The sequence below is a fragment of the Jaculus jaculus genome, chromosome 7 (genome assembly GCF_020740685.1).
Source record: "Jaculus jaculus isolate mJacJac1 chromosome 7, mJacJac1.mat.Y.cur, whole genome shotgun sequence".
NCBI lineage: Eukaryota > Metazoa > Chordata > Mammalia > Rodentia > Dipodidae > Jaculus > Jaculus jaculus.
Window position 1 is genome coordinate 48090045 of NC_059108.1, and position 21717 is coordinate 48111761.

Consider the following 21717-nt stretch of genomic DNA (forward strand, 5'->3'; position numbering starts at 1 on the left):
ATAGAGTAGCAATAAACATGGTTGTGCGGGTATCTCTAATGTAGGGAAAAGAGTCATTAGGATATATGCCTAGAAGTGCTATAGCTGGATCTTATGTCAAATCTATTTTTAGCTGTCTCAAGAACCTCCACACTGATTTCCACAATGGCTGTACCAGACTGCAATCCTACCAGCAGTGCAGAAGGGTTCCTCTTTTACCACAACCTCGCCAACATTTATTGTCATTTGTTTTGTTGATGGTAGCCATTCTGACAGGAGAGAGGTAGAATCTCAAGGTAGTTTTAATTTGCATTTCCCTGATGGCTAAGGATGTAGTACACTTTTTTAGATGTTTATATGCCATCTGTATTTCTTCTGGTGAGAACTCTCTATTTAGTTACATAGCCCCCCCACCACTTTTTTTTTTTTTTTTTTTTTTTTTTACTATGGCTTTGTAATGTAGCTTAAAATCAGGTATGGTGATACCACCAGCCTTATTCTTGTTGCTCAAAATTGTTTTGGCCATTTGAGGTTTTTTGTGCTTCCAAATGAAATTTTGGATTTTTTTTTCTATTCCTGTGAAGAATACCATTGGAAATTTAATGGGGATTGCATTAAGTGTGTAGATTGCTTTTGGTAAGATTGATATTTTCACAATATTGATTCTTCCAATCCAAGAACATGGGCTATCTTTCCATTTCCTTGTGTCTTCAGCAAATTCTTGCTTGAGTGTTTTAAAGTTCTCATTGTAGAGCTCTTTCACTTCCTTAGTTAAGTTTATTCCAAGGTACTTTATTTTTTTTTTGAGGCAATTGTGAATGTTGCAGATCCCTGATTTCATTCTCCACACATTTGTTGTTAGAATATACGAAAGCTACTTCTGTGTATTTATTTTGTATCCTGCTACGTTTCTAAAAGTGTTTGTCAGCTCTAACAGTTTGCTGGTAGAGTTTTTAGGATCTTCATGTATAGAATCATATCATCTGCAAATAGAGGTATTTTGATCTCTTTCTTTCCAATTTGTATTCCTTTTATGAGTGTCTCTTGCCTTATTGCTATAGCTAAGACTTCCAGTACTATATTAAATAAATGTGGGGACAGTGGACACCCTTGTTTTGTTCCTGAATTTAGTGGAAAAGCTTTGAGTTTTTCACCATTTAGTATTACGTTGGCTATAGGTTTGTCATGAATAGCTTTTACTATGTTGAGATATATTCCTTCTAGTCCCAGTTTCTATAATACTTTTACCATGAAAGAATGTTGGATTTGGTCAAATGCCTTTTTGGCATCTATTGAGATGATCATGTGATTTTTGTCCTTCAGATGATTTATATGATATATTACATTTATTGATTTGCATTTGTTGAACCATCCCTGCAACCCTGGGATAAAGCCAACATGGTCGGGGTGAATAATCTTTTTGATATATTATTGTATTCTTTTTGCCAATATTTTATTCAGAATTTTTGCATCTATGTTCATGAGGGAGATTGGTTTTCAATTTTCTTTTTTTGTTCTGTCTTTGCCTAGTTTTGGTATGAGCATGATGCTGGCTTCATAGAAGGAGTTGGGTAGAATTCCTTCCTCTTCAATTTTATGAGAAAGTTTGAGAAGCATTGGTGTTAGTTCTTCCATGAAGTTCTGGTAAAATTTGTCAGTGAATCCATCTGGACCTGGGCTTTTTTTTTTTTTTTTTTAGTTGGGAGACTTCTTATAACTGCTTGGGTCTCTGTACTTGTTATAGGACTATTTAAATGGTTTATCTCATCTTGATTTAATTTTTGTAGGTCATATGAATCAAGACAACCATGCATTTCTTTCAAATTTTCAAACTTAGAGGAATATATATTCATAAAGTATATCTTTGTAATTGTCTGAATTTCTTTGGTATCTGTTGTAATGGTGCTTTTTCATCTCTAATTTTATTAATTTTTGTCTCTTCTTTCTTTCTTCTGGTCGAATTTGCTAAGGGTTTATCAATCTTGTTTATCCTTTCAAAGAACTAACTCTTTGTTTCATTGATTCTTTGGATTTTCTCTTGGTGTCTATTTCATTAATTTCTGCCCTAATCTTTATGATTTCTTCTCATCTATGGCTTTTTGGTTTGCCTTGTTCTTTTTCCAAGGCCTTAAGGTGGAGCATTAAATTGTTTATTTGTGAACTCTCTAATTTCTTAACGTAGGCACTTAGAGCTGTAAATTTCTCCTCTTAGGACTGCTTTCATTGTGTCCCACAGGTTTTGGTATGTTGTATTTTCATCATTGTTTGATTCTATGAATTTTTTGATTTCCTTTTTGATTTCTTCAATGACCCACTGATCACTCAATAGTGTACTGTTTAGTCTTCATGAATTTCTGTATGCCCTGTAGCTTTTCTTGTTGCTGATTTGCAGTTTAATCCAATTGTGGTCAGATAGAGTATAAGGGATTATTTCAGTTTTCCTATAATTGTGGACATTTGCTTTGTGTCCTAATATATAGTCTATTTTAGAGAATGTTCCACGTGCTACTGAGAAAAATATATATTCTGGAGCATTTGGATGGAATGTTCTGTAGATATCTGTTAGGTCTATTTGTTCCATGACATCATTTAATTCAGATGTATCTCTGTTTATTTTTTGCCAGGATGACCTGTCAGTTGATGAGAATGGAGTATTGAAGTCTTCCACTACAATTGTGTTTGATGTTATCTGTGACCTTAAGTCTAATAGTGTTTGTTTGATGAAACTGGGATTCTCAATGTTAAGTGCATATATGTTTAGGATTGTAATGTCCTCGTGCTGGAGTGTTCCTTTAATCAGCATAAAATGACTTTCTTTATCTTTCTTCACTTACGTTGCTTTGAAGTGTATCCTGTCTGATATTAGGATAGCAACCCCTGCTTGTTTCCTAGGCCCATTTGCTTGAAATACCATTTTCCATCCTTTCACCCTACGGTGGTGTCTATCTTTTATTGAGAGATGAGTTTCCTGGAGGCAACAAATGGCAGGATCCTGCCTTGTAATCCAGTCTGCAAGCCTGTGTCTTTTGGATGGGGCATTGAGGCCATTGATATTAAGAGTTATTATTGAAAAGTACTCATTTATTCTCTCCATTTTTCTTATTTTGTAGTGTTTCCTGTTTTTCCTTTACTCATTTGTTTTAACTGTTATTTGAATGTGGTTTATTTTTTTCCTATTTCCTCCTGTGTGTGTTTAGCTTTCTCTTTGGCTTTAAGAATTCCTTCAATTATTTTCTGTAGAGCTGGTTTAGTTGTCATAAATTCCTTTAGCCTGTTTTTGTTGTGGAATGTCCTTATTTTTCCATGAATTTTGATAAATAGCTTTGCAGGGTAAAGTAATCTTGGTTGACAGGTATTATCTTTCAGAACTTGGAATACGTCATTCCAAGCCCTTCTGGCTTTTAAAGTTTGTGTTGAATAATCTGCAGTTATTCTGATGGGTTTAACTTTGTAGGTGACTTGCTTCTTCTGTCTAACTGCTTTCAATATATTTTCTTGGGTTTGTGTGTTTTGTATTTTCTGCTTTGGTCCAGTCTGTTTGGAATTCTGCTAGCTTTTTGTAACTTGATAGGACTTTCTTTTGAGAGAGTGGGAAAGTTTTCTTTGATAATTTTGTTGATTAAGTTTTCCATACCTTTTATCTGTATTTCTCCCCCTTCTGGTATTCCCATGTTCTGAATGTTGGGACGTTTAAGGGTATCCCACAGTTCCCTCATGTTCTGTTAACAGAAAATTTTTGAACTTGTTGAAACTTTTGGACTCACAAACTGTTTCTTCTGTTGTATATTCCAGTTCTGAGTTTCTATCCTCCGCATGGCTGACTGTCTTCTTGAGAGCTTCTATAGAGTTGTGGGCTTGTTCAATTTGGTTTGTATTTTCTTCTGCTTTTTTATGTATATTTTCCAACCCTCTGTTTACTTTCCTTTTCATGTCGTTAGTGCTTCTTGGAGTTCATTCTTGAATTTTTATTTTTTTTAATGTCTTCATTGAGCTTATCCAGCTAGTTATTGAGCCCCCCCCCTTTTATTTTCCTGCTGTGCTTCAGGTCATTTATCTGTTTTAGGAACCCTTCTTGGTTCTTTTCTACTAGGTCTAATCTAGTGAGCATATCATTCATACAGTTATTGGTGCTTTGTTGAGTTTCTGCAAGTTCTGCTATTTGCTTGGCTCGGGTTGCACAGTTTGTTTCTTCATTTTGTGGTTCTGATTCTTTCGTCTCATATGTTTGATTTGAGACGTCCATTGTGGGGGTGGGAAATCTAGCTGGATTTACTTGCATCTGATTTTTTTTGTGCTATTTCCTTTTCGGTGTGGTGCGCCCATCACAATGTTTCAGGAAGCCTAGGGTGTCGGACTCTAGCCTGATGGCCAGGGGTTGGGGGACAGCAGTGAGTGGGACAGAGATCACCCACAGAATTCATAAAAGGTATGGCGGAGACGCTAGCCTGGGTCCCTATTTGGAGGTTGGAGGATGCAGAGGCAAGTGGGATAGTGATGGTTGGTGCGTCTCAGCTGGGCTGGGTGGAATGGCAACTGGCCAAGTGATCATGTACAGGGGAGGAAGGTTCAGCAAGGCTGGGTGCAATGGCTACTGGGCTGCCTGATTGCTGGTCAGCAAGGCTGGGCGGGAATGGCTACTGGGCCACTAGATCTCACACAGGGTTCCAGATTTTGTCTAACTTTTAAAATATTTTGATTAAGTGTATGTGTGAAGGTGGGGCAGAATAAGTAACTTGTACTCATCCATAAAAATAACCCTGGGAATTAGAAACAAGAAAGGCTGACAAAGACACAGGATTGTGATTGGGAATATTTCAAAAGGGATATGGCTCAGTGGTTAAAGGCACTTGCTTGTACAGGGTCAATTTCCCAGTGGCTGTGTAACCCTTTGGAAGTTATCTTTACACAGCCACTGTGGTTTATTTGTAGCCATGAGACGACTTGGTGCACTCATACACACATATGTGTGTAAATGAATAGGTAGAGCCACCTTGTGCATCTGGCCTTATTTGGGTTCTGGGGAATCAAATATGAGTCCTTTGGCTTTGCAGCCTACCACCTTAACCACTAAGCCACCCCTCCCTCCCGAGAAATATATTTTTTAAAATGCTATGTATATTTTAACAACTGGTGCTCCGATGAAAAATCAGTACATTAGGTAAGAAAACCATTTGTGGTCATAGGTTCATTTAACATACTAAGTATATGTAGGGATCTCAGAAAAAAAGTGCTAGTGATAGCTTTCCTTGTTTGATTTGATTATACAAAGGAAAATTACGTATGAGTTTATTATTCTGTGATTTACAGTTCAATATACAAGCCATAATTATTTATAAAACACTGAATTATAACCTTTATTCATATAATTGTAGATAATCTTTATAAAGCTGAAAGTACCTTACTTGTGGAAATATATATATTTTTAATTAATACATACCTGAAATTTTGTGTATTGCTTCTATGAGTTTGACTTCATTACTTTTTGCATAGAGTCTTAATACCTTGTGAAAGTTCATCTTGAGGTAACAGCATTTGCCTTTCTCTTTGTGAAGCTGTTTGAATTGCTGGGACCTGAAGGACTTGATCTTATTGAGAAACTTCTCCAGAACAGAATCACTGTTGTGGATCGCTTTCTTAATTCTTCAAATGAGCATAAGCTCCATGCTCTTCAAGGTGAGAAGTATGTAGTAAAAGCTACATTGGTTAGCCAATCTTCTTAATATAACTACTTTTTTTTATGGCGTTGGTCTGTTGTATAACATATAGATACCATTCTGTTAGGTATATTTTAGATATGACAGATGATGAAATAAGTACAAGTGACTCAGTGAACAACAATGTGGCAGAATTTGGGTATGGCATTGAAAAAACTTATTTGTTTTTTAATGTGTATGTGTATGTGTGTACCAGGGTCTGTGACCATTCACTGAAAATGAACAGCAGGTGCTTGCACCACATTTTGTACCTGGCTTTACATGAGTATTGGAGAATCTAACCAAGGCTGCAGGCTTTGCAACCAAGTGCCTTTGACGACTAAACTGTCTCCCCAGCCCTGGATATAACTTTTTTTTATGATATGTACAACCATTTGTCATAGCCAATTAAAAATATATATTTATTTTATTTTATTTTTTTGTATTTTTAAAAAATTTGTTTATTTTTATTTATTTATTTGAGAGCGACAGACAGAGGGAGAAAGAGGCAGAGAGAGAGAGACAGAGAGAGAATGGGCACACCAGGGCCTCCAGCCACTGCAAACGAACTCCAGACGTGTGCGCCTCCTTGTGCATCTGGCTAACGTGAGTCCTGGGGAATGGAGCCTTTAATCAGGGTCCTTAGACTTCATAGGCAAGTGCTCAACTGCTAAGCCATCTCCCTAGCCCTTTTTGTATTTTTTTTTTAATTTTTATTTATTTATTTGAGAGTGACAGAGAGAGAGAGAGAGAGAGAGAGAGAGAGAGGCAGATTGAGAGAGACTCACAATGGGCGCACCAGGGCTTCCAGCCACTGAAACGAACTCTAGACACGTGCACCCCCTTGTGCATCTGGCTAATGTGGGTCCTGGGGAATCGAGCCTTGAAACGGGGTCCTTAGGCTTCACAGGCAAGTGCTTAACTGCTAAGCCATCTCTCCAGTCCATCCTTTTTGTATTTTTTTAAGGTAGGTTTTCACTCTAACCCGGGATGACTTGGAATTCACTATGTACTCTCAAGTTGTCCTTGAACTCATGGCAGTTCTCCCTACCTCTGCCTCTCAATTGCTAGGCTTAAAGGCCTGTGCTACCATGCCTGGCTTATATATTTTTATTATTTATTTATTTGTGAGAGAGAGGCAGATAGAAAGAAAGAGAAAATGGCTGCACCAGGGCCTCCAACCACTGCCAGCAAACTCCAGACACATCCACCACATTTTGCATCTGGCTTACATGGGTACTGGGTAATAGATCCTGGGTCCTTAGGCTTCATAGACCTTAACTGCTAAGCCAACTCTCCAGCACTGTAGACTTTTTTTTAACATGTGAATGCATATACTATTTACCTCCATTTTTTTTTTATTTTGAAAACTTTCAAGCCTGGTAAAGATAAAAGAATTATGCAGTGAATACTTGTATATGCATCTTATAGGTCCTATTTCCCATTCTCTAAATACAAGTACACATGCACATGCATGTACACACACACATGTACACACAGAGCTACAGGTAAAACAGGATGATGTAAAGTTATGTACATTTTGATCACTTCCTATAAAATCTTAAGCATGGGCTGGAGAGATGGCATAGTGGTTAAGCGCTTGCCTGTGAAGCCTAAGGACCCCGCTTCCAGGCTCAATTCCCCAGGACCCACGTTAGCCAGATGCACAAGGGGGCACACGTGTCTGGAGTTCATTTGCAGTGGCTGGAAGCCCTGGCGCGTCCATTCTCTCTCTCTCTCTCTCTACCTGTTTCTCTCTCTCTGTTGCTCTCAAATAAATAAATAAAATAAACAAAAAAATTTAAAAAAATCTTAAGCATATATCTAAGAATAATGTAAGTTTACTGCTTTGTGCAACATGTTTAGCAAATTGAACACCTAGCGTGTCATGTATCACATGTATTTTAAAACCACATTAAAATAAGAGAGAGTTGGCTAAGAAACAAATTTTAGGAAATATTTGACATATGAAACAATGATGCTTGACTCAGGAAAAGTGAAATTTTGTGTTTTGCAAATTATAAATTATTTATAAAAATTTACAAAATTAAATTTGCAAAAATTTACAAATTACTCATGTAAGTTGTTTAAACTCATTAAGAAAAAGAAGACCCATTCATTTAAGCAGTTACAACTGGGTTTTAGTGTTATTCATTGTGCTTAGTGTTAAACACCACTCTTCCCCCCCCCCCCCCCCCAAGGTAGGGTCTCGCTCTAGCTCTAGGCTGACCTGGAATTCACTATGTAGTCTCAGAGTGGCCTTGAACTCACAGTGATCCACCTACCTCTGCCTCCCGAGTGCTGGCATTAAAGGTGTGCGCTACCATGCTCAGCGGTATTAGGTTTTCCAGGTTTCTAGGGTATTCTCATTGAGACCTTATAAATTTTTCAGTGAATATATTTTCTTATAATTTTAATTTCCTTTTTTGGATGATCAAACATATGTATAACATTATTTTATCACTACCACCTTTTCTTAAAATGTTTGTTACACTACTAGCACATAACATTTAGAATGCCATCCAAAGTATTCCAGTTTCACACTCTATAGTGTTTGGCTCTCATTTCTGATAAGCAAATGGCATTATTTGCATGAAATATTCTGCTTTTTTCTTGTGTGGCTGATTGTGTGATTTTTGCTGATGATTTTTTTATTTTTAATAAGTGTGTGTGCTGAAGTGGTTAGTTTATCAATTCAAAGTGGGAATTTTAGAAAAATGTGGAAGGGTGAGGAGCCAGAGAAGAGAATAGGCAATTTTCAGGCTGCCAGCCCATAAGCCAGAGCATGCAGTGGAGGAGGTGAACCAGGTGCTAGCCTAGAAGCATGTGAAAGAGAGGGAGACAAAGGAGAGGAGAGAAGAGAGGTGTAAAGAAACTGTATAGGAGCCTGAGGTGGAAATAGATACAGAGACAGAGAGATATTTAAGCACCTTCTGTAAAGATATCAGAGGAAGAAAAAGAGCTAATTTCACTTTACTTTTACTTCAGAGTACATGGGAAAGGTTTCAGAATATGAGTTCTTTTTCTGAGACTGACAGCTAATTCAGTATTATAATTATAAAATAAGATGTAAGACAAGTAGGAAAGTGCTTTGGTCACAGCTGTAAAATTTAAGCTTAATATAGATTGAAATATATTTTATTTTATTCTTTTGAGATATACTTTTCCTTTTAAGTTTATTAAGCCATGTTACTACAAGGTGACTTCATGGAATTACAAAGTAAATGAGTTATTCAAAATCATGTAAGGAGGCAGTTACAAATGTCTTAGAAATTTCAAGATTTGACTAGGAGTGAATTTGGAGCCAAATTTTTCCATCTCAGTGTGTTTTAATTCCTTCCCTGTTCTGCTTTGCATCTTGGAGTGCTTTGTCAGCACACCGACCAGGTCTCAGTCTTTGTCTTTATAGCCTTGCATCAGTAGATCCCAGGTCTGAGTGCTCAGTGACTTTGATTGCTTTTATTAACAATTTCTTTTTGGAATGTGTGTGTCTGTTTATGTATGGGTATGTGTAGAATATGTGTGGTGTATGATGTGATATGTGTATGCCTGGGTACAAAGACCAGAGAAGAATGTCAGGTGCCCTTTTTATGCTTATATGCCTGTTTTCTTGAGTCTCTCATTCAAGCCAGAGTTGCTGTTTTTTTTTTTTTTAACCACTTTATCATTTAGTAACCCTTAGAGATTACAGATAGAGATTTTGGCATTTACCTTTTTCTTTTTTTTAAATAAACTGTGTTTCCATGAAAAGATGGACTGCATTGCTACTTACCTGTTTTGATTGTTGTCTATAAATTTATCCTCAGGCAATGTTAATTAATTTTATTTCATTATGAATAAGTAATACTATATATGAAGTTTAATAAGGATAAGGCTTATTACTTAGCAGAAAGTTCTATTTAATATATATAGAGAGAGAATTTTTATTTTACTATGCTTATAGTAAATGTTAAGTAATAATGATAATTATATTTTTAAAATTGCAAAAATATTTCAGAATTATAAGACTGAATTTTTGGGCTCCATTTTATATTGAAAATATTATGATGTTAGTAATTCTATAAGAAGAAAATTTGACTTACTTTTCCTAAGCCATTATATAATGTTATGTAGATAACCAGGATTCAAAAATATTTCCCTTAAAATGTATTGCTGCTTTCATGTTTCTGTAGGGGCAGAATGGTTTTCATAGAGGTTAAATCATGTCAGAGATTCATAATTCATCACTTCAAGTTTTTGTTTCACAGATAATTGCAAAAAAATTTTAGGAGAGAATGCTAAACCTAATTATGGTTGCCAAGTCACTATTCAATCTGAACAAGAAAAGCAGTTAATGAAACAGTATCGCCGGGAAGAGAAAAGAATTGCTAGACGGGAGAAAAAGGCTGGAGAAGATGGAGAAGTGTCTGGGGAAGGACTTGTGCCCTTTGATCCTAAGGAATTGAGGATACATAGGTAAAATTCTGACACTCTGAGATGCATGTACTACATTAATTGTATGTATCGATAGTATTTAGATTTTTAATAATTTAGGTGAGACTAAGGCCAATATTTTGCTTGTGAAAACACAATTTTATAGGATTAAAAAAGCAATAATCTATTTAATTGGAATAGTCTTGGTTATATCCACATGTGTAAGAGATTTCAACTACAAAGGCAAGTCAGTTTTAGAGGTGGTAATAAGCCACTCACTTATGTTATATAAAGCCAAGATTTGAGATTAAGTTTTTTATCCCAATTAAGTGATACTTTTTTCATATTGTTATTACTGCATTTGATTCTTTAAATATTTAAACATTAAACAGGAACTTTTATCACTTTGGATTGTGTGAAAGCAGAATTAGATTGAACACTAAGTCAAATTTATTGTATAATGTTATCTACAAGTAGCATCTGTAATTCCTATTCAGGTGTCTTTACAAAGTTCTAGATTGTGAACACCTTCCTTTTGTAGTTTGTTTCTCTTTTATAATGGAAGAAACCTGAAATACTGTAATAACCTTGTTTTAATTTATGCTTTCTTTTCTAAAGAATTCATATCAGATTTGTCCTGTTATTTTTGTTTTTTCAGGGAACAGGCTCTTCTGAATGCTAGAACTGTTCCAATTCTGAGCAGACAGAGAGATGCAGATGTTGAAAAAATCCATTACCCCCATGTTTATGATTCCCAGGCTGAAGCCAGAAAGACATCAGCATTCATTGCCGGTGCCAAGGTATTTTGTTGACAGATAACCACTTTTAGAAATATGTCTATTCTGAGAAAATGCCACCATAGATTTTCCCTGTGTCTTTAGTGAAGATAGAACAAAATGAATGACATAGTGTTCTAATGCATATTCTAAAATTGTGGTGAACATGGTATTTTGTAGTGTATGTTAAGTTCCTGTTATATTATAACTATTATAATTTGTGTTTTGTGAATTTATCAATTACATTATTATCTCACTAAATTTGTAATACAACATATGGTACACCCTATTTCTAGTTATGAGAATATATTTATCTTCAAGGACATTATAACTAGTTTATTGCTTTAATATTTATCCACATACTATGATCTAAAAAACACATTAAATACCAAATACATTAATGTTTATTTTATTTAGGCTCATTTTCCTTTAAGTTAATTAAATGTATTTGCCTGTGATATGTCATAAGACCAGTAACATTCTCCTTGTCTCTATATAATTAAAAGTCTTTACTGGAGCAATTTTATTTCTTATTATTTTTTATTTTATAGATTATTTTTATAATTATTTGCTGCATTTAATGTATATATCCACTCACTATTGATCTATCAACCAATGATATTTTTTCTAATAGATGATTTTACCAGAAGGAATCCAAAGAGAGAATAATAAGCTTTATGAAGAAGTAAAGATTCCCTATAGTGAACCAATGCCAATTGGATTTGAAGAAAAGCCAGTTTATATTCAAGATTTAGATGAGGTGAGATGAATTTTTATAAATAATTTTGAGGCTTGATAAATATTATTGATAGATTTGTATTGGAAAGACTTTTTTTTCTGGTTTGGTTGATTTTTTTTTTTTTTTTTTTTTGAGGTATGGTCCCACTCTAGCCCAGGCTGACCTGGAATTCATTACAGTCTCAGGGTGCCCTCTAATTCATGGCGATCCTCAAAGTATTTTTAAAGGCATTTGGCTTGGTGGAGCATTGTCTCAATTGTTAAAGTGCTTGCCTCGTAAGAATGAGGACCTTGGTTTGAGCCCTTGAACCCACATAAAATACTAGGCATGATAATGTGCCCTTACAATATCAGTGCTTGCAAGACAAAGACAGGAGGATCCCTAGTACTTGCTGGCTAGCCAGACTAGTCTAATTGGCTAAGCTCTAGGCTAAAGAGAGACTCTACCTCAAAAAGAGGTTGATGTGGATGACTTTCCTGAGGATGAAACCTAAGATTGTCTTCTGGCCCCACACACTTGCACACAAGTGCACATATGTACATGTGTACACAGACATATGAACACACATATGCATGTATATGCACCCAAAAGTTATTGTCTAAAACAATTTAGAAACCTAAATACTTGGTTACTAAAGAAGTATGCTAGTAAGAGTTTTAAGTATCAACAAATGTGTACATTCATTCTTTTTCTGTTCAAAACTTTTATATATGTTGATATTTTTATGTTTTTTCAGTCATTTCAACTATTTTTTGGGTTATCCTATGGAGGATGGTATGTAAGATATTTTAAAGGATTACTCTATTATATTGATATATCAAATACTTAATATACACTAAAGTAAAATACTTTTCTTCGAAGGGTACAAGATTTTAAGATATTTTCTTTTTCTTATTTCCCCATAGCTCTATTTTTTTTTTAATTTATTAGTTTTCTTTTCAGTAAATACAGGCAGTTTGGTACCATTATTTAGGCTCATCTGTGATCTACCCCCTCCCATTAGACCCTCCTTGTTAATGAAAATGGGTCGTGCATTGTGGAGTTAGCCCCCAGTTATTGGTATGATAAATGTCTCTGCAAATCATAACCCAACATGTGACTCTGACATTCTTTCCGCCCCTTCTTCTGCAAAATTTCCCTGAGCCATGTTGGGTTCATTTTTGGTCTGCTTCAGTGCTGAGGTGTTGGGGGCCTCTGAGGCTCTGGCTCTCTGATTTGGTAGGAGTTGATTTTTCTCTGCGTTGGTCTCCTCCATAGCTCTTTTAATTTTAAATAATTTCAAACCTATTTAAAAGTTTTAAGTAATTGTATTCAGTATTTTATAGTAAATTGTCTCCTAATATACATTTTTATTTAGTCTTGCTCATCATCAAAATGAAATTGCTTGCTGTTTTTTTTTAATGTATGTCATATGTCATCATTCAGAAGTATCAACAGTAATAATGCCAGCAAATCAAAGAGCAGCATAACACCCAAAATGTGCCCATAGAGTAACCAAGCTTAGAGGAGTGGGGTAAGGGCTCAGCAGTTAAATGTGCTGGTTTGCAAACCATGCTGCACTGGATTTGATTCCCTAGTACTGTTGTAAAGCCAGATACACAAAGTGGCAAGAGGCCCTGATATACCCATACTTTCTACCTCATAAATAAATAAAAATATTTTAAAAAAATAACTAAGGTTAATTCCACTCTTTATATATTTGTGTATTTTTTCAAAGAACAGAGTTACATCATTGTTGTGTGCCTCTATATGTATGTATTATAAATTTGTTTCTGTCCATGGACTTATTTCTGTAGTATATAATTTTGTAAATCAACACTCAGTATTGGCATTTTATGCCTTTTTTGTTTTCTTTTTCTTTTTAAAAATATATTGTTATTTATTTGCAGAGAGAGGGAGACAAGAGAGTTGAAGACAGTACAGGTACACCAGGCCTCCTGACCCTCCAAATGAACTCCAGTTGTACATGTCACTTTGTGCATCTGGCTTTTTATGGGTACTGGGGAATCAGAATCTGGGCCATTAGGCTTTGCAAGCAAACACCTTTAACTGCTGAGCCATCTCTCCAGCCTCCCATTATTGCTTTTAAATTATTTTTTTGTCACCACATTTTGTTTTCTACAACAATATTTTATAATAAGACAAATTCTTGTATCTTGCACTCATAGATTTTGATCTATGTATCAGAATTACCAGTAGCATTTTTTCAAAACCCTAACTCCCCAGTGTGATTAAATCATAATCACTAGCGGAAAGTCTACATATCAATATTGGAAATCATTTCAGAAGTTCTGTAATTAATTCTGAAAGATAGCCAGTAAAGTTTAACAATTATTATGTAATTTTTTATTATTACTATTATTTTTATTGCTATGATTTTATTGGCAGCTTTTGTAATTATAGACAATAAACTATGGTAATTCCTCTCCCCCTCACTTTGACTTTGCAACTCCACTCTCCATCATATCCCCTCTCAATCTATTTCTCTTTTATTGCGATGTCATCATCTTCTCCTCCTATTATGATGGTCCTGTGTAGGATAGTGTCAGGCAGTACAAAGTCATGGATGTCCAGGCCATTTTGCATCTGGAAGAGTGCATTATCAGCAGTCCTACTTTTCCTTTGGCTCTTACATTCTTTCTATCACCTGTTCCACATTAGGCCCTGGACCTTGGAAGGTGTGATAGAGATATTTCAGTGTTGAGCCCTTTCCTGTCACTTCATCTCAGCACTGTGGTGCTTTCTGAGTCATCCTAAGGTCACCACCTCTAACCAAAAGTGAGAGTAACATTAAGCAAAATTCTCACCAGGCAGTTTGGTGAGCATAGTATGTACATTTAGCCAGACAAGAGCAGACTTTATACCCTTAGGGCTCATGACTTCCTCCATCAGAGATTTTTTCAGTCTCAGGAATGTATTTCCTCCTGTGGAGTGGGTCTCTAGTCCAATTGGAGAGTGGTTGGTTTCCCCCGTAACATACATGGCCTTGCACCTGTTGGCTAGTTTGGCCTGCTACCATCCTTATGCTCATCCTTGTCCTTCCCCTCTACAAAGGGAATCTCCTCATGGGGGATTCCAGTTATCCCCATAGGGATTGTGGGTCGTGCATGGTGGCGGTAGCCATCAGTTATGGGGAAGAGGCAATGACATTGTGCTTAATGTCCCAACTTGTGGCTCTAACTTTCTGCCCTCTCTTCCACAAAATTTCCTGAGCCTTGTTGGGTTCATTTTAGGTCTATTTCAGTGATGTAGTCTTGGGAGCCTCTGTCACTCTGGATCTCTGGTTTGGTACGAGTTGAGTGTTCTCTGTGTCTTATCTCCTACACCCTTGTTCTGATACCAGGTTCACCAAGAAAGCAACAGTCTTGCTCATTTCCCCAATTGCTCTATGGTTTCAGCTGGGGCCCGGGTGAGGTCCGATGGGCTGATTCTCTCCTCAGGTCCTGTGCCCATCTGAAAATGAGAAGATTCTGCAATGGAGAGTGAAGTCAGCAATGGATAAATGGGATAACCATTATTAGTTTAAAGAGAATTTAATAGGTGTAGGCTCTCTTGTAGCCCAAGATTGCTGGGAGCTTGATATTTTGGAGCAATCTCGTTTTTTGGATATGATTCTGACTTATTTCCCAGTTCTAGCTGTGAGTTCAATTACACTTAGTGGATCTGTTAGCCAATCCATGAGCTGTTGGTTACCGAACATGGCTGTATGTCACTATTGCACTTGTTTGAGCATCATGTCAGCTTGTTTGCTGCTGAGTGGCTTAGACCATGAGGTGCTTGGGCAGATGTTGGCCATTTTCCGCCAGTTGCTTGTGTAGTACCTTCTGGCGCTAGACGAGCTAACAGTCTGGGAACTGTCTCTCCTCAAGATTTCAGCCAGGTCTCTCCTGTCCTTGTTCTGTACCAACAGCATATGGTGTCTTTGGCAGTAGGGTCTTACCATTAACCATTAACCTTTGGTGAGTAATCAAGTACACTGACAGAAGTCTATCTTCTTTTGGGAAACCTTGTAGGTTTTTCTGATCAACAGCTCAGTGTGGATGTTAGCTGCAACCCAGTTGTGGGAGTTAGAGGCCTGCTCCAAGGGAAAAGAAGGAAGAAGAACATAGGTAATATAAAAGAGACAGAGAGAGAAAGAGAAACAGGAGAAGATTAAGGTTATTCTTCACCATATCCTCTCCAGGGCCTTTTGACTCAGGTATTCCCTCTAAGGACCTGATGAAGGTTCAACCTTTTAGTCTGTCTGTCAGGATATAGGATTTTATGGTACCAGTTCCATTTGGGTTCAGTTCTGTGCCCCTTCCCCCACCCACCCCAACCTCTGCTCCTGCCCTACTTTCCCTATTGACCAGTCCCTGAGATAGCTATTTAGGTAGGTCAGCATCTCGGGCTGATCCAAATTAAGAACCACAGATGAGTGAGACCATGTGACTATTGTCTTTTGTGATTAGCTTTAAAAAGCTAAAATTTTATGTACTGTGAAAGGCTTAATAAACTATGAGTCACTCCATATCTGTAATATTTAGTTTATTTGATATAAATGACTAAATATTTTGATCTTTTTGAAGATTTTTTTCTGCTAAGGGAAGTAAATTAAAGGTTAAATTACAGCTGAAACCAATTATTTCTGCAATTATCAGCCAAAAAGCTGAAAATGACCTTTCCATTGTGGGCTTTAACAGAGATTTGGAGAGGTACATATTTCAGTATATTACCTGTCTTGTGATGTTCCATATTTTACTTTGTTATTTAGAGGTAGAGAAGTCGCCCACCTCTTCTGAAAACTGTTATTAACTTTCCCTAGTTATCACTTGGTGTTTCTTTCTAGTATACCTTTTATATTTGTTGCCAATTTGACAGGCCTAGAATTACCTCTGAGGGGTTATCTAGACTATGTTATTTGGTATGGGAAGACCTACTTTAACTGTGGGTAGTGCCTTTTGGGAAGCTGCGGTCCTGACCATATAAGTAGAGGAAAGCTAGCTGAGCACTGACCTTCATCACTTCTACTTCCTGATTGTGGAACAATGTGACTAGCTCCTTTAAGCTCCTGCTGCCATGCTTTACCAAGCATGATGGGCCAAAATCTTGAATTTTAAGCTAAAATAAATCCTTTTTTTCCTGGTTTCTGGTTAGGCATCTTATCCAGCAATGAAAATATTAGCTAAAATTGCCATCTTCAAAGTGTCTAGTATTGGGTCTTAGGTGATAACAGTGGATAAAGTGTTTGCTGCACAAGCATGAAGACCTGAGTTTGGGTCCTCAGGACCCGTAAAAATGGTGGGCATGTTTTCTGCCTGTGATCACAGCAGTAGAGAATGGTACACTGGCTAACTAGACTAACTGAACTGGTCAGCCCTAGGTCCAAATCAGAGAGCTACCCTCTATAAATAAAGTGGAAAGGGATGGAGGAAGATACTGGATATCAACTTGTGGCCTCCACAAACATCTATATGTATGTGCATCCCCACACAGGTCTGTACCCCACATACACCCACAAAATAAAATGAATATTATAAAGCAATCTAGTTTTTTAAAGAAATATAAGAATAGTATGCCACAGATTTGTTTTGAGTATTAAATGAAGAAATAATATAAAAGTGCTTATAACTTTGCATGATACAGGATAAACTCTAAGTGTAATCTATCGTTCTGTTATAACAGTTAAATTCTATTCTGCTGTTGTTATAATATATTTAAAAGGTTTTTATTCATAAAATAATTGATTTGCATCTGTAGTTGGTTTCTTTATTTTCTGGTTTTTTTTTTTTCTGTATTTAATGTTTTTAAAACAGAGTCTTGCTATACATTCCTTGTTTGCCAGGCTGTCCATCTTGCCTGATGTTCTCCAGTGCTGGAATTAAAGGCATGAACTATTATCTCCTTTGATCTTCAGTCCAAATAAACTAGACCATCATCATGAAATTTGATTTGAACTTGCAATGACTTGTATTTAATTTTATATTTATACATTTTTAATTTATCTTTGTTCTGGTATGTGAGGATTGTGCATAATTATTCAGCTAGAGGCATGTTTTTATACTTAGTGAGTTGCAATTTTCACATAATTGTAATGACAGTAATGTAGTTTTTTCTCAACTCTGCACAATTTATAGAAGATTGAAAAACTGAACAAAGTAATAATTTCTGACCTTTGTATAATGGGACCTGCTTTTAATCTCAGCCATTATTAGGCAGACACAGGAGAATTGTGAAAGCAAGGCTATCTTGGTGTAAATAGAGGGACCCTTTCTTACCACCCACTTACTACTAATTAAAGAAAATGAAATAAAATATGCCTGTATTTAAGCTTTTAAAATTTCTATTTCTTTTCACTGTCTTGCATAAATCCTTTATATTACTGTATAATAAGTCATCTCCTTCCTGTTTTTAGATTGGACAGTTAGCTTTTAAAGGAATGAAGAGACTTAACCGAATCCAGTCAATAGTTTTTGAGACTGCTTACAACACCAATGAAAACATGCTGATTTGTGCCCCTACTGGAGCTGGAAAGACCAACATTGCAATGCTTACAGTCTTGCATGAAATTCGCCAACATTACCAAGAAGGCATTATAAAGAAGAATGAATTTAAGGTAGGAAAATAACAAATTAGAAAACAGTTTTCATTTTATAAATTCTATTTATTTATTTATTTATTTAAGAGTGACAGACAGAGAGAAGGAGGCAGAGAGAGAAAGAGAGAGAATGGGCACGCCAGGGCTTCTAGCCACTGCAAACGATCTCCAGATGAATGCAACCCCTTGTGCATCTGGCTAACGTGGGACCTGGGGAATAGAGCCGTGAACCAGGGTCCTTAGACTTCATAGGCAAGCGCTTAACCACTAAACCATCTCTCCAGCCCCAGTTTTAAAATTATAAAAATTAAAGCAAGCCTGGAGTTCTGTGGACCCTGGAAGTTTTTGAAGATGTTTACTGTACTGAAAGTCATGCAAAGAAAGCTGCTTGGTTCAGTTCTTGACTACTAAAGGATTCCTTGTTTGTGTTATTAAAACCCAATTAGCCTTATGAAAAGGCATGAAAGTGCATTTAGCTTTGAAGCAAAACCTATTTTCAAAGTGATAATGCTGGATAAACAAATTCCATTGTCCTTTAAATAACTACACACTTATCCACCAGAGATAAGTATTTTCAATATATCATTATTAACATTTTCATAGGAAGTAGCTAGAATAATATTTCACAATAAACTGTGACTTATATTGGTTACTATGAAACAAATGACTTGTAGGTTTTGCTCATTCATCAGGCTCCTGTTTCTTTGGCACAGATTGTATATGTTGCTCCAATGAAAGCCTTGGCAGCTGAAATGACAAATTATTTCAGCATACGTCTAGAGCCACTGGGTATCATTGTAAAGGAACTGACTGGTGATATGCAGTTGTCAAAAAATGAAATTTTACGAACTCAGGTATGTTATTTACCTACACATTTTGTACTATATTGTCCATTTTTAGGTAATTATGAAAATTATTAAACATCTGTATTTCAAGGAAGTATATTGCATAGATATAATTTTTTGAACTTTTACTTGTGATCCTTTTGTACTTTAGCAAAGTTTACTGGTGTTCTGTCCTTGGAGTCCTTTTGTGATTCATACTCTGCTTTGAATGCTGCTTTGGTGTTCCAAGCACCGATTTTACAACTCCTGGTAGTTCCTTTGAAAGAGTAGGGGTGAAAATATAAATAGAACTGTAATTAAATTTTGTTCATTTATTTGAGAGCAACAGACACAGAGAGAAAGAGACACACAGAGAGAGATAGAGATAGAGAGAGAGAGATAGAATGGGTGCTTCAGGGCCTCCAGGCCCTGCAAACGAACTCCAGACGCTTGTACCTGCTTGTGCATCTGGCTAACATGGGTCCCAGGGAATCGAGCTTCGAACCGGGGTCCTTAGGTTTCATAGGCAAGCACTTAACCACTAAGCCATCTCTCTAGCCCCTGTAATTAAATTTTAAGAGGAAATAATATGTCAACCTTGAAGTAATCCCATTAGTATTACAAATGATTTTCAGCCTTGTTAGGTTCATTTTAGATATGCTTAAGAGATGAGGTCTTGGGAGCCTCTGTGTCTCTCTGGTTTGTTAGGAGTTGAATGTTCTCTGAGCAACAGTTGATTAAAAATATTAAAATATTCTAACCACTGAAGGTACCATAAACTAAAATGTAAGTCACCAAATAGTATAATTCATTTATAACACATAATATAAATCTCTAATATCATGTATTTGCAGATTTGTTAATGTATAAATTAATTGGAAAAATTGGCAGAAAACTATAGGTTTATTTAAAGTATAAATAAAAGTATTAAAAATTATGCTGTAAAGATGGCTTAGTGGTTAAGGCGCTTCCCTACAAAGCCTGGGGACCCAGGTTCAATTCCACAGTACCCATATAAGCCAGATGCACAAAGTGACATGTGCGTCTGAAGTTTGTTTGCAGTGGTTAGAGGCCCTGGTAACCCCATTCACTACCCTCCCCCAATCCCCTTCACTGTGTATCTGCCTCTCTCTCTCTCTCTCTCTCTCTCTTGCTCTCGCTCTCGCTCTTGTGCTCTCTCTGTAAAATAAATGCAATACTTAAAAATGTTCAAATATATAGAAAACATAATTACAAGAAATGCAATTAGTATTTCTACTAGGCCTGTAAAAAATGAATACGGAATACCCACTCTTATATTTTTAGTTCTAAGAATATAACCCTTGGAACTGTTGTATAAAGTCATCAAATATTATACATTACTGCTCATTGAAGCTCTGTTTTTAAAGCATTTTTATGTAATTTTTATTAGTTATATATACACAGTGTGTATACAGCAATGTTGGGACCGTTGTTAGCCACCTCCCTGTTCTCCCCCTTGTGCAGGGACCCTCCTTGTTGGGGAATGTGGGTCATGCAATTAGGGTTAGCCACCAGTTATGGGCAAGAGGCAAAGTCTTTGTGCATAATGTCCCAACATGTGACTCTTACAATCTTTCCACCCCCTTCCACAAATTTCCCTGAGCCATTTTGGGTTCGTTTTAGGTCTACTTCAGTGAGGAAGTCTTGGGAGTTTCTGTGTCTCTGGTTATCTGTTTGGTAGGAGTTGAGTGTTCTTTGTGTCTATCACCTTCATCCTTGTGCTGGTACCAGGTTCACCAAGAAAGCAGCACTCTTGCGCATTTCCTCAGTTAGTATTGTTTTCAGCTGGGGCCCTGTTGAGGCGTGATGGGCTGATTCTCTCCTCAGGATCTGCATCTATCTGAGAAATAAAAGCAAATTCTCCAATGGAAACTGAAGTCAACACCAGATAAATGGGATAACGATTATTATTTTAGAGAGAATTTGATAGGTATAGGCCCTCCTGTAGCCCATGATTGGTGGGAGCTTGATCATGGATAGTGGGCTTGTTTTTGGATATGGTTCTGACTTGTTTCTCAGCTCCAGCTATTGGTTCTGTTCCACTGAGTGGATCAGTTAGCCAAATCAAGAGCAGTTGGTTACCCATCATGGCTGTGTGCCACTATTGCACTTGTGTGAGCATCATACCAGTTTGTTTGCTGCTGAGTAGCTTAGACCAAGGCTTGGATGGATGTTGGTCAGTTCCCCCCATTCACTCATGTAACACTTTCTGTTACTAGATGAGCTAACTGTCTGGCGACTAACTCTCTTCCATATTTCAGCCAGGTGACTCCATGTTCAGTACCAACAGCATATGGTGTCTGCGGCAGTAGGGTCTTACCACTAACCTTTGGTGGGTCATCAAGTACTATGACAGGAATCTGTCTTTTGGGAAACCTTGTAGGTCTCTCTGATCAACAGCTCGTTGTCAATGTTATCCACATGCTGGTACTGGGAGTTACAGGTCAGCACCAAAGAAAAGGAAGAAAAATATAGGTAATATAAAAGAGATAGAGAAAGAGGGCGAGAAAGAAAGAGAAACAGGAGATTAAGGTCAGTCTTCATCATATTCTCTCCAGGGCCTTGTGATTCAGGTGTTCACTGTAAGGACCTGATAAAGATTCATCCATTTAGTGTGTCTTTTAGGATGCAGAATTTTATGGTACATTTTCATATTCTCTCCAGGGCCTTGTGATTCAGGTGTTCACTGTAAGGA

General features: G+C 36.7%; 1 protein-coding gene across 1 annotated transcript in view; it reads left to right on the forward strand.

Moving 5' to 3' along the window:
* Ascc3 (activating signal cointegrator 1 complex subunit 3) overlaps positions 1-21717 on the forward strand; it is a 380520-nt gene that overhangs the window by 85285 nt on the left and 273518 nt on the right. The window contains exons 5-10 of the mRNA XM_045155316.1: positions 5532-5652; positions 9920-10127; positions 10744-10885; positions 11496-11621; positions 17995-18195; positions 18891-19031. Of these exons, the coding sequence (XP_045011251.1) occupies positions 5532-5652; positions 9920-10127; positions 10744-10885; positions 11496-11621; positions 17995-18195; positions 18891-19031 (939 nt within the window). The remainder of the gene's footprint in view (positions 1-5531; positions 5653-9919; positions 10128-10743; positions 10886-11495; positions 11622-17994; positions 18196-18890; positions 19032-21717) is intronic.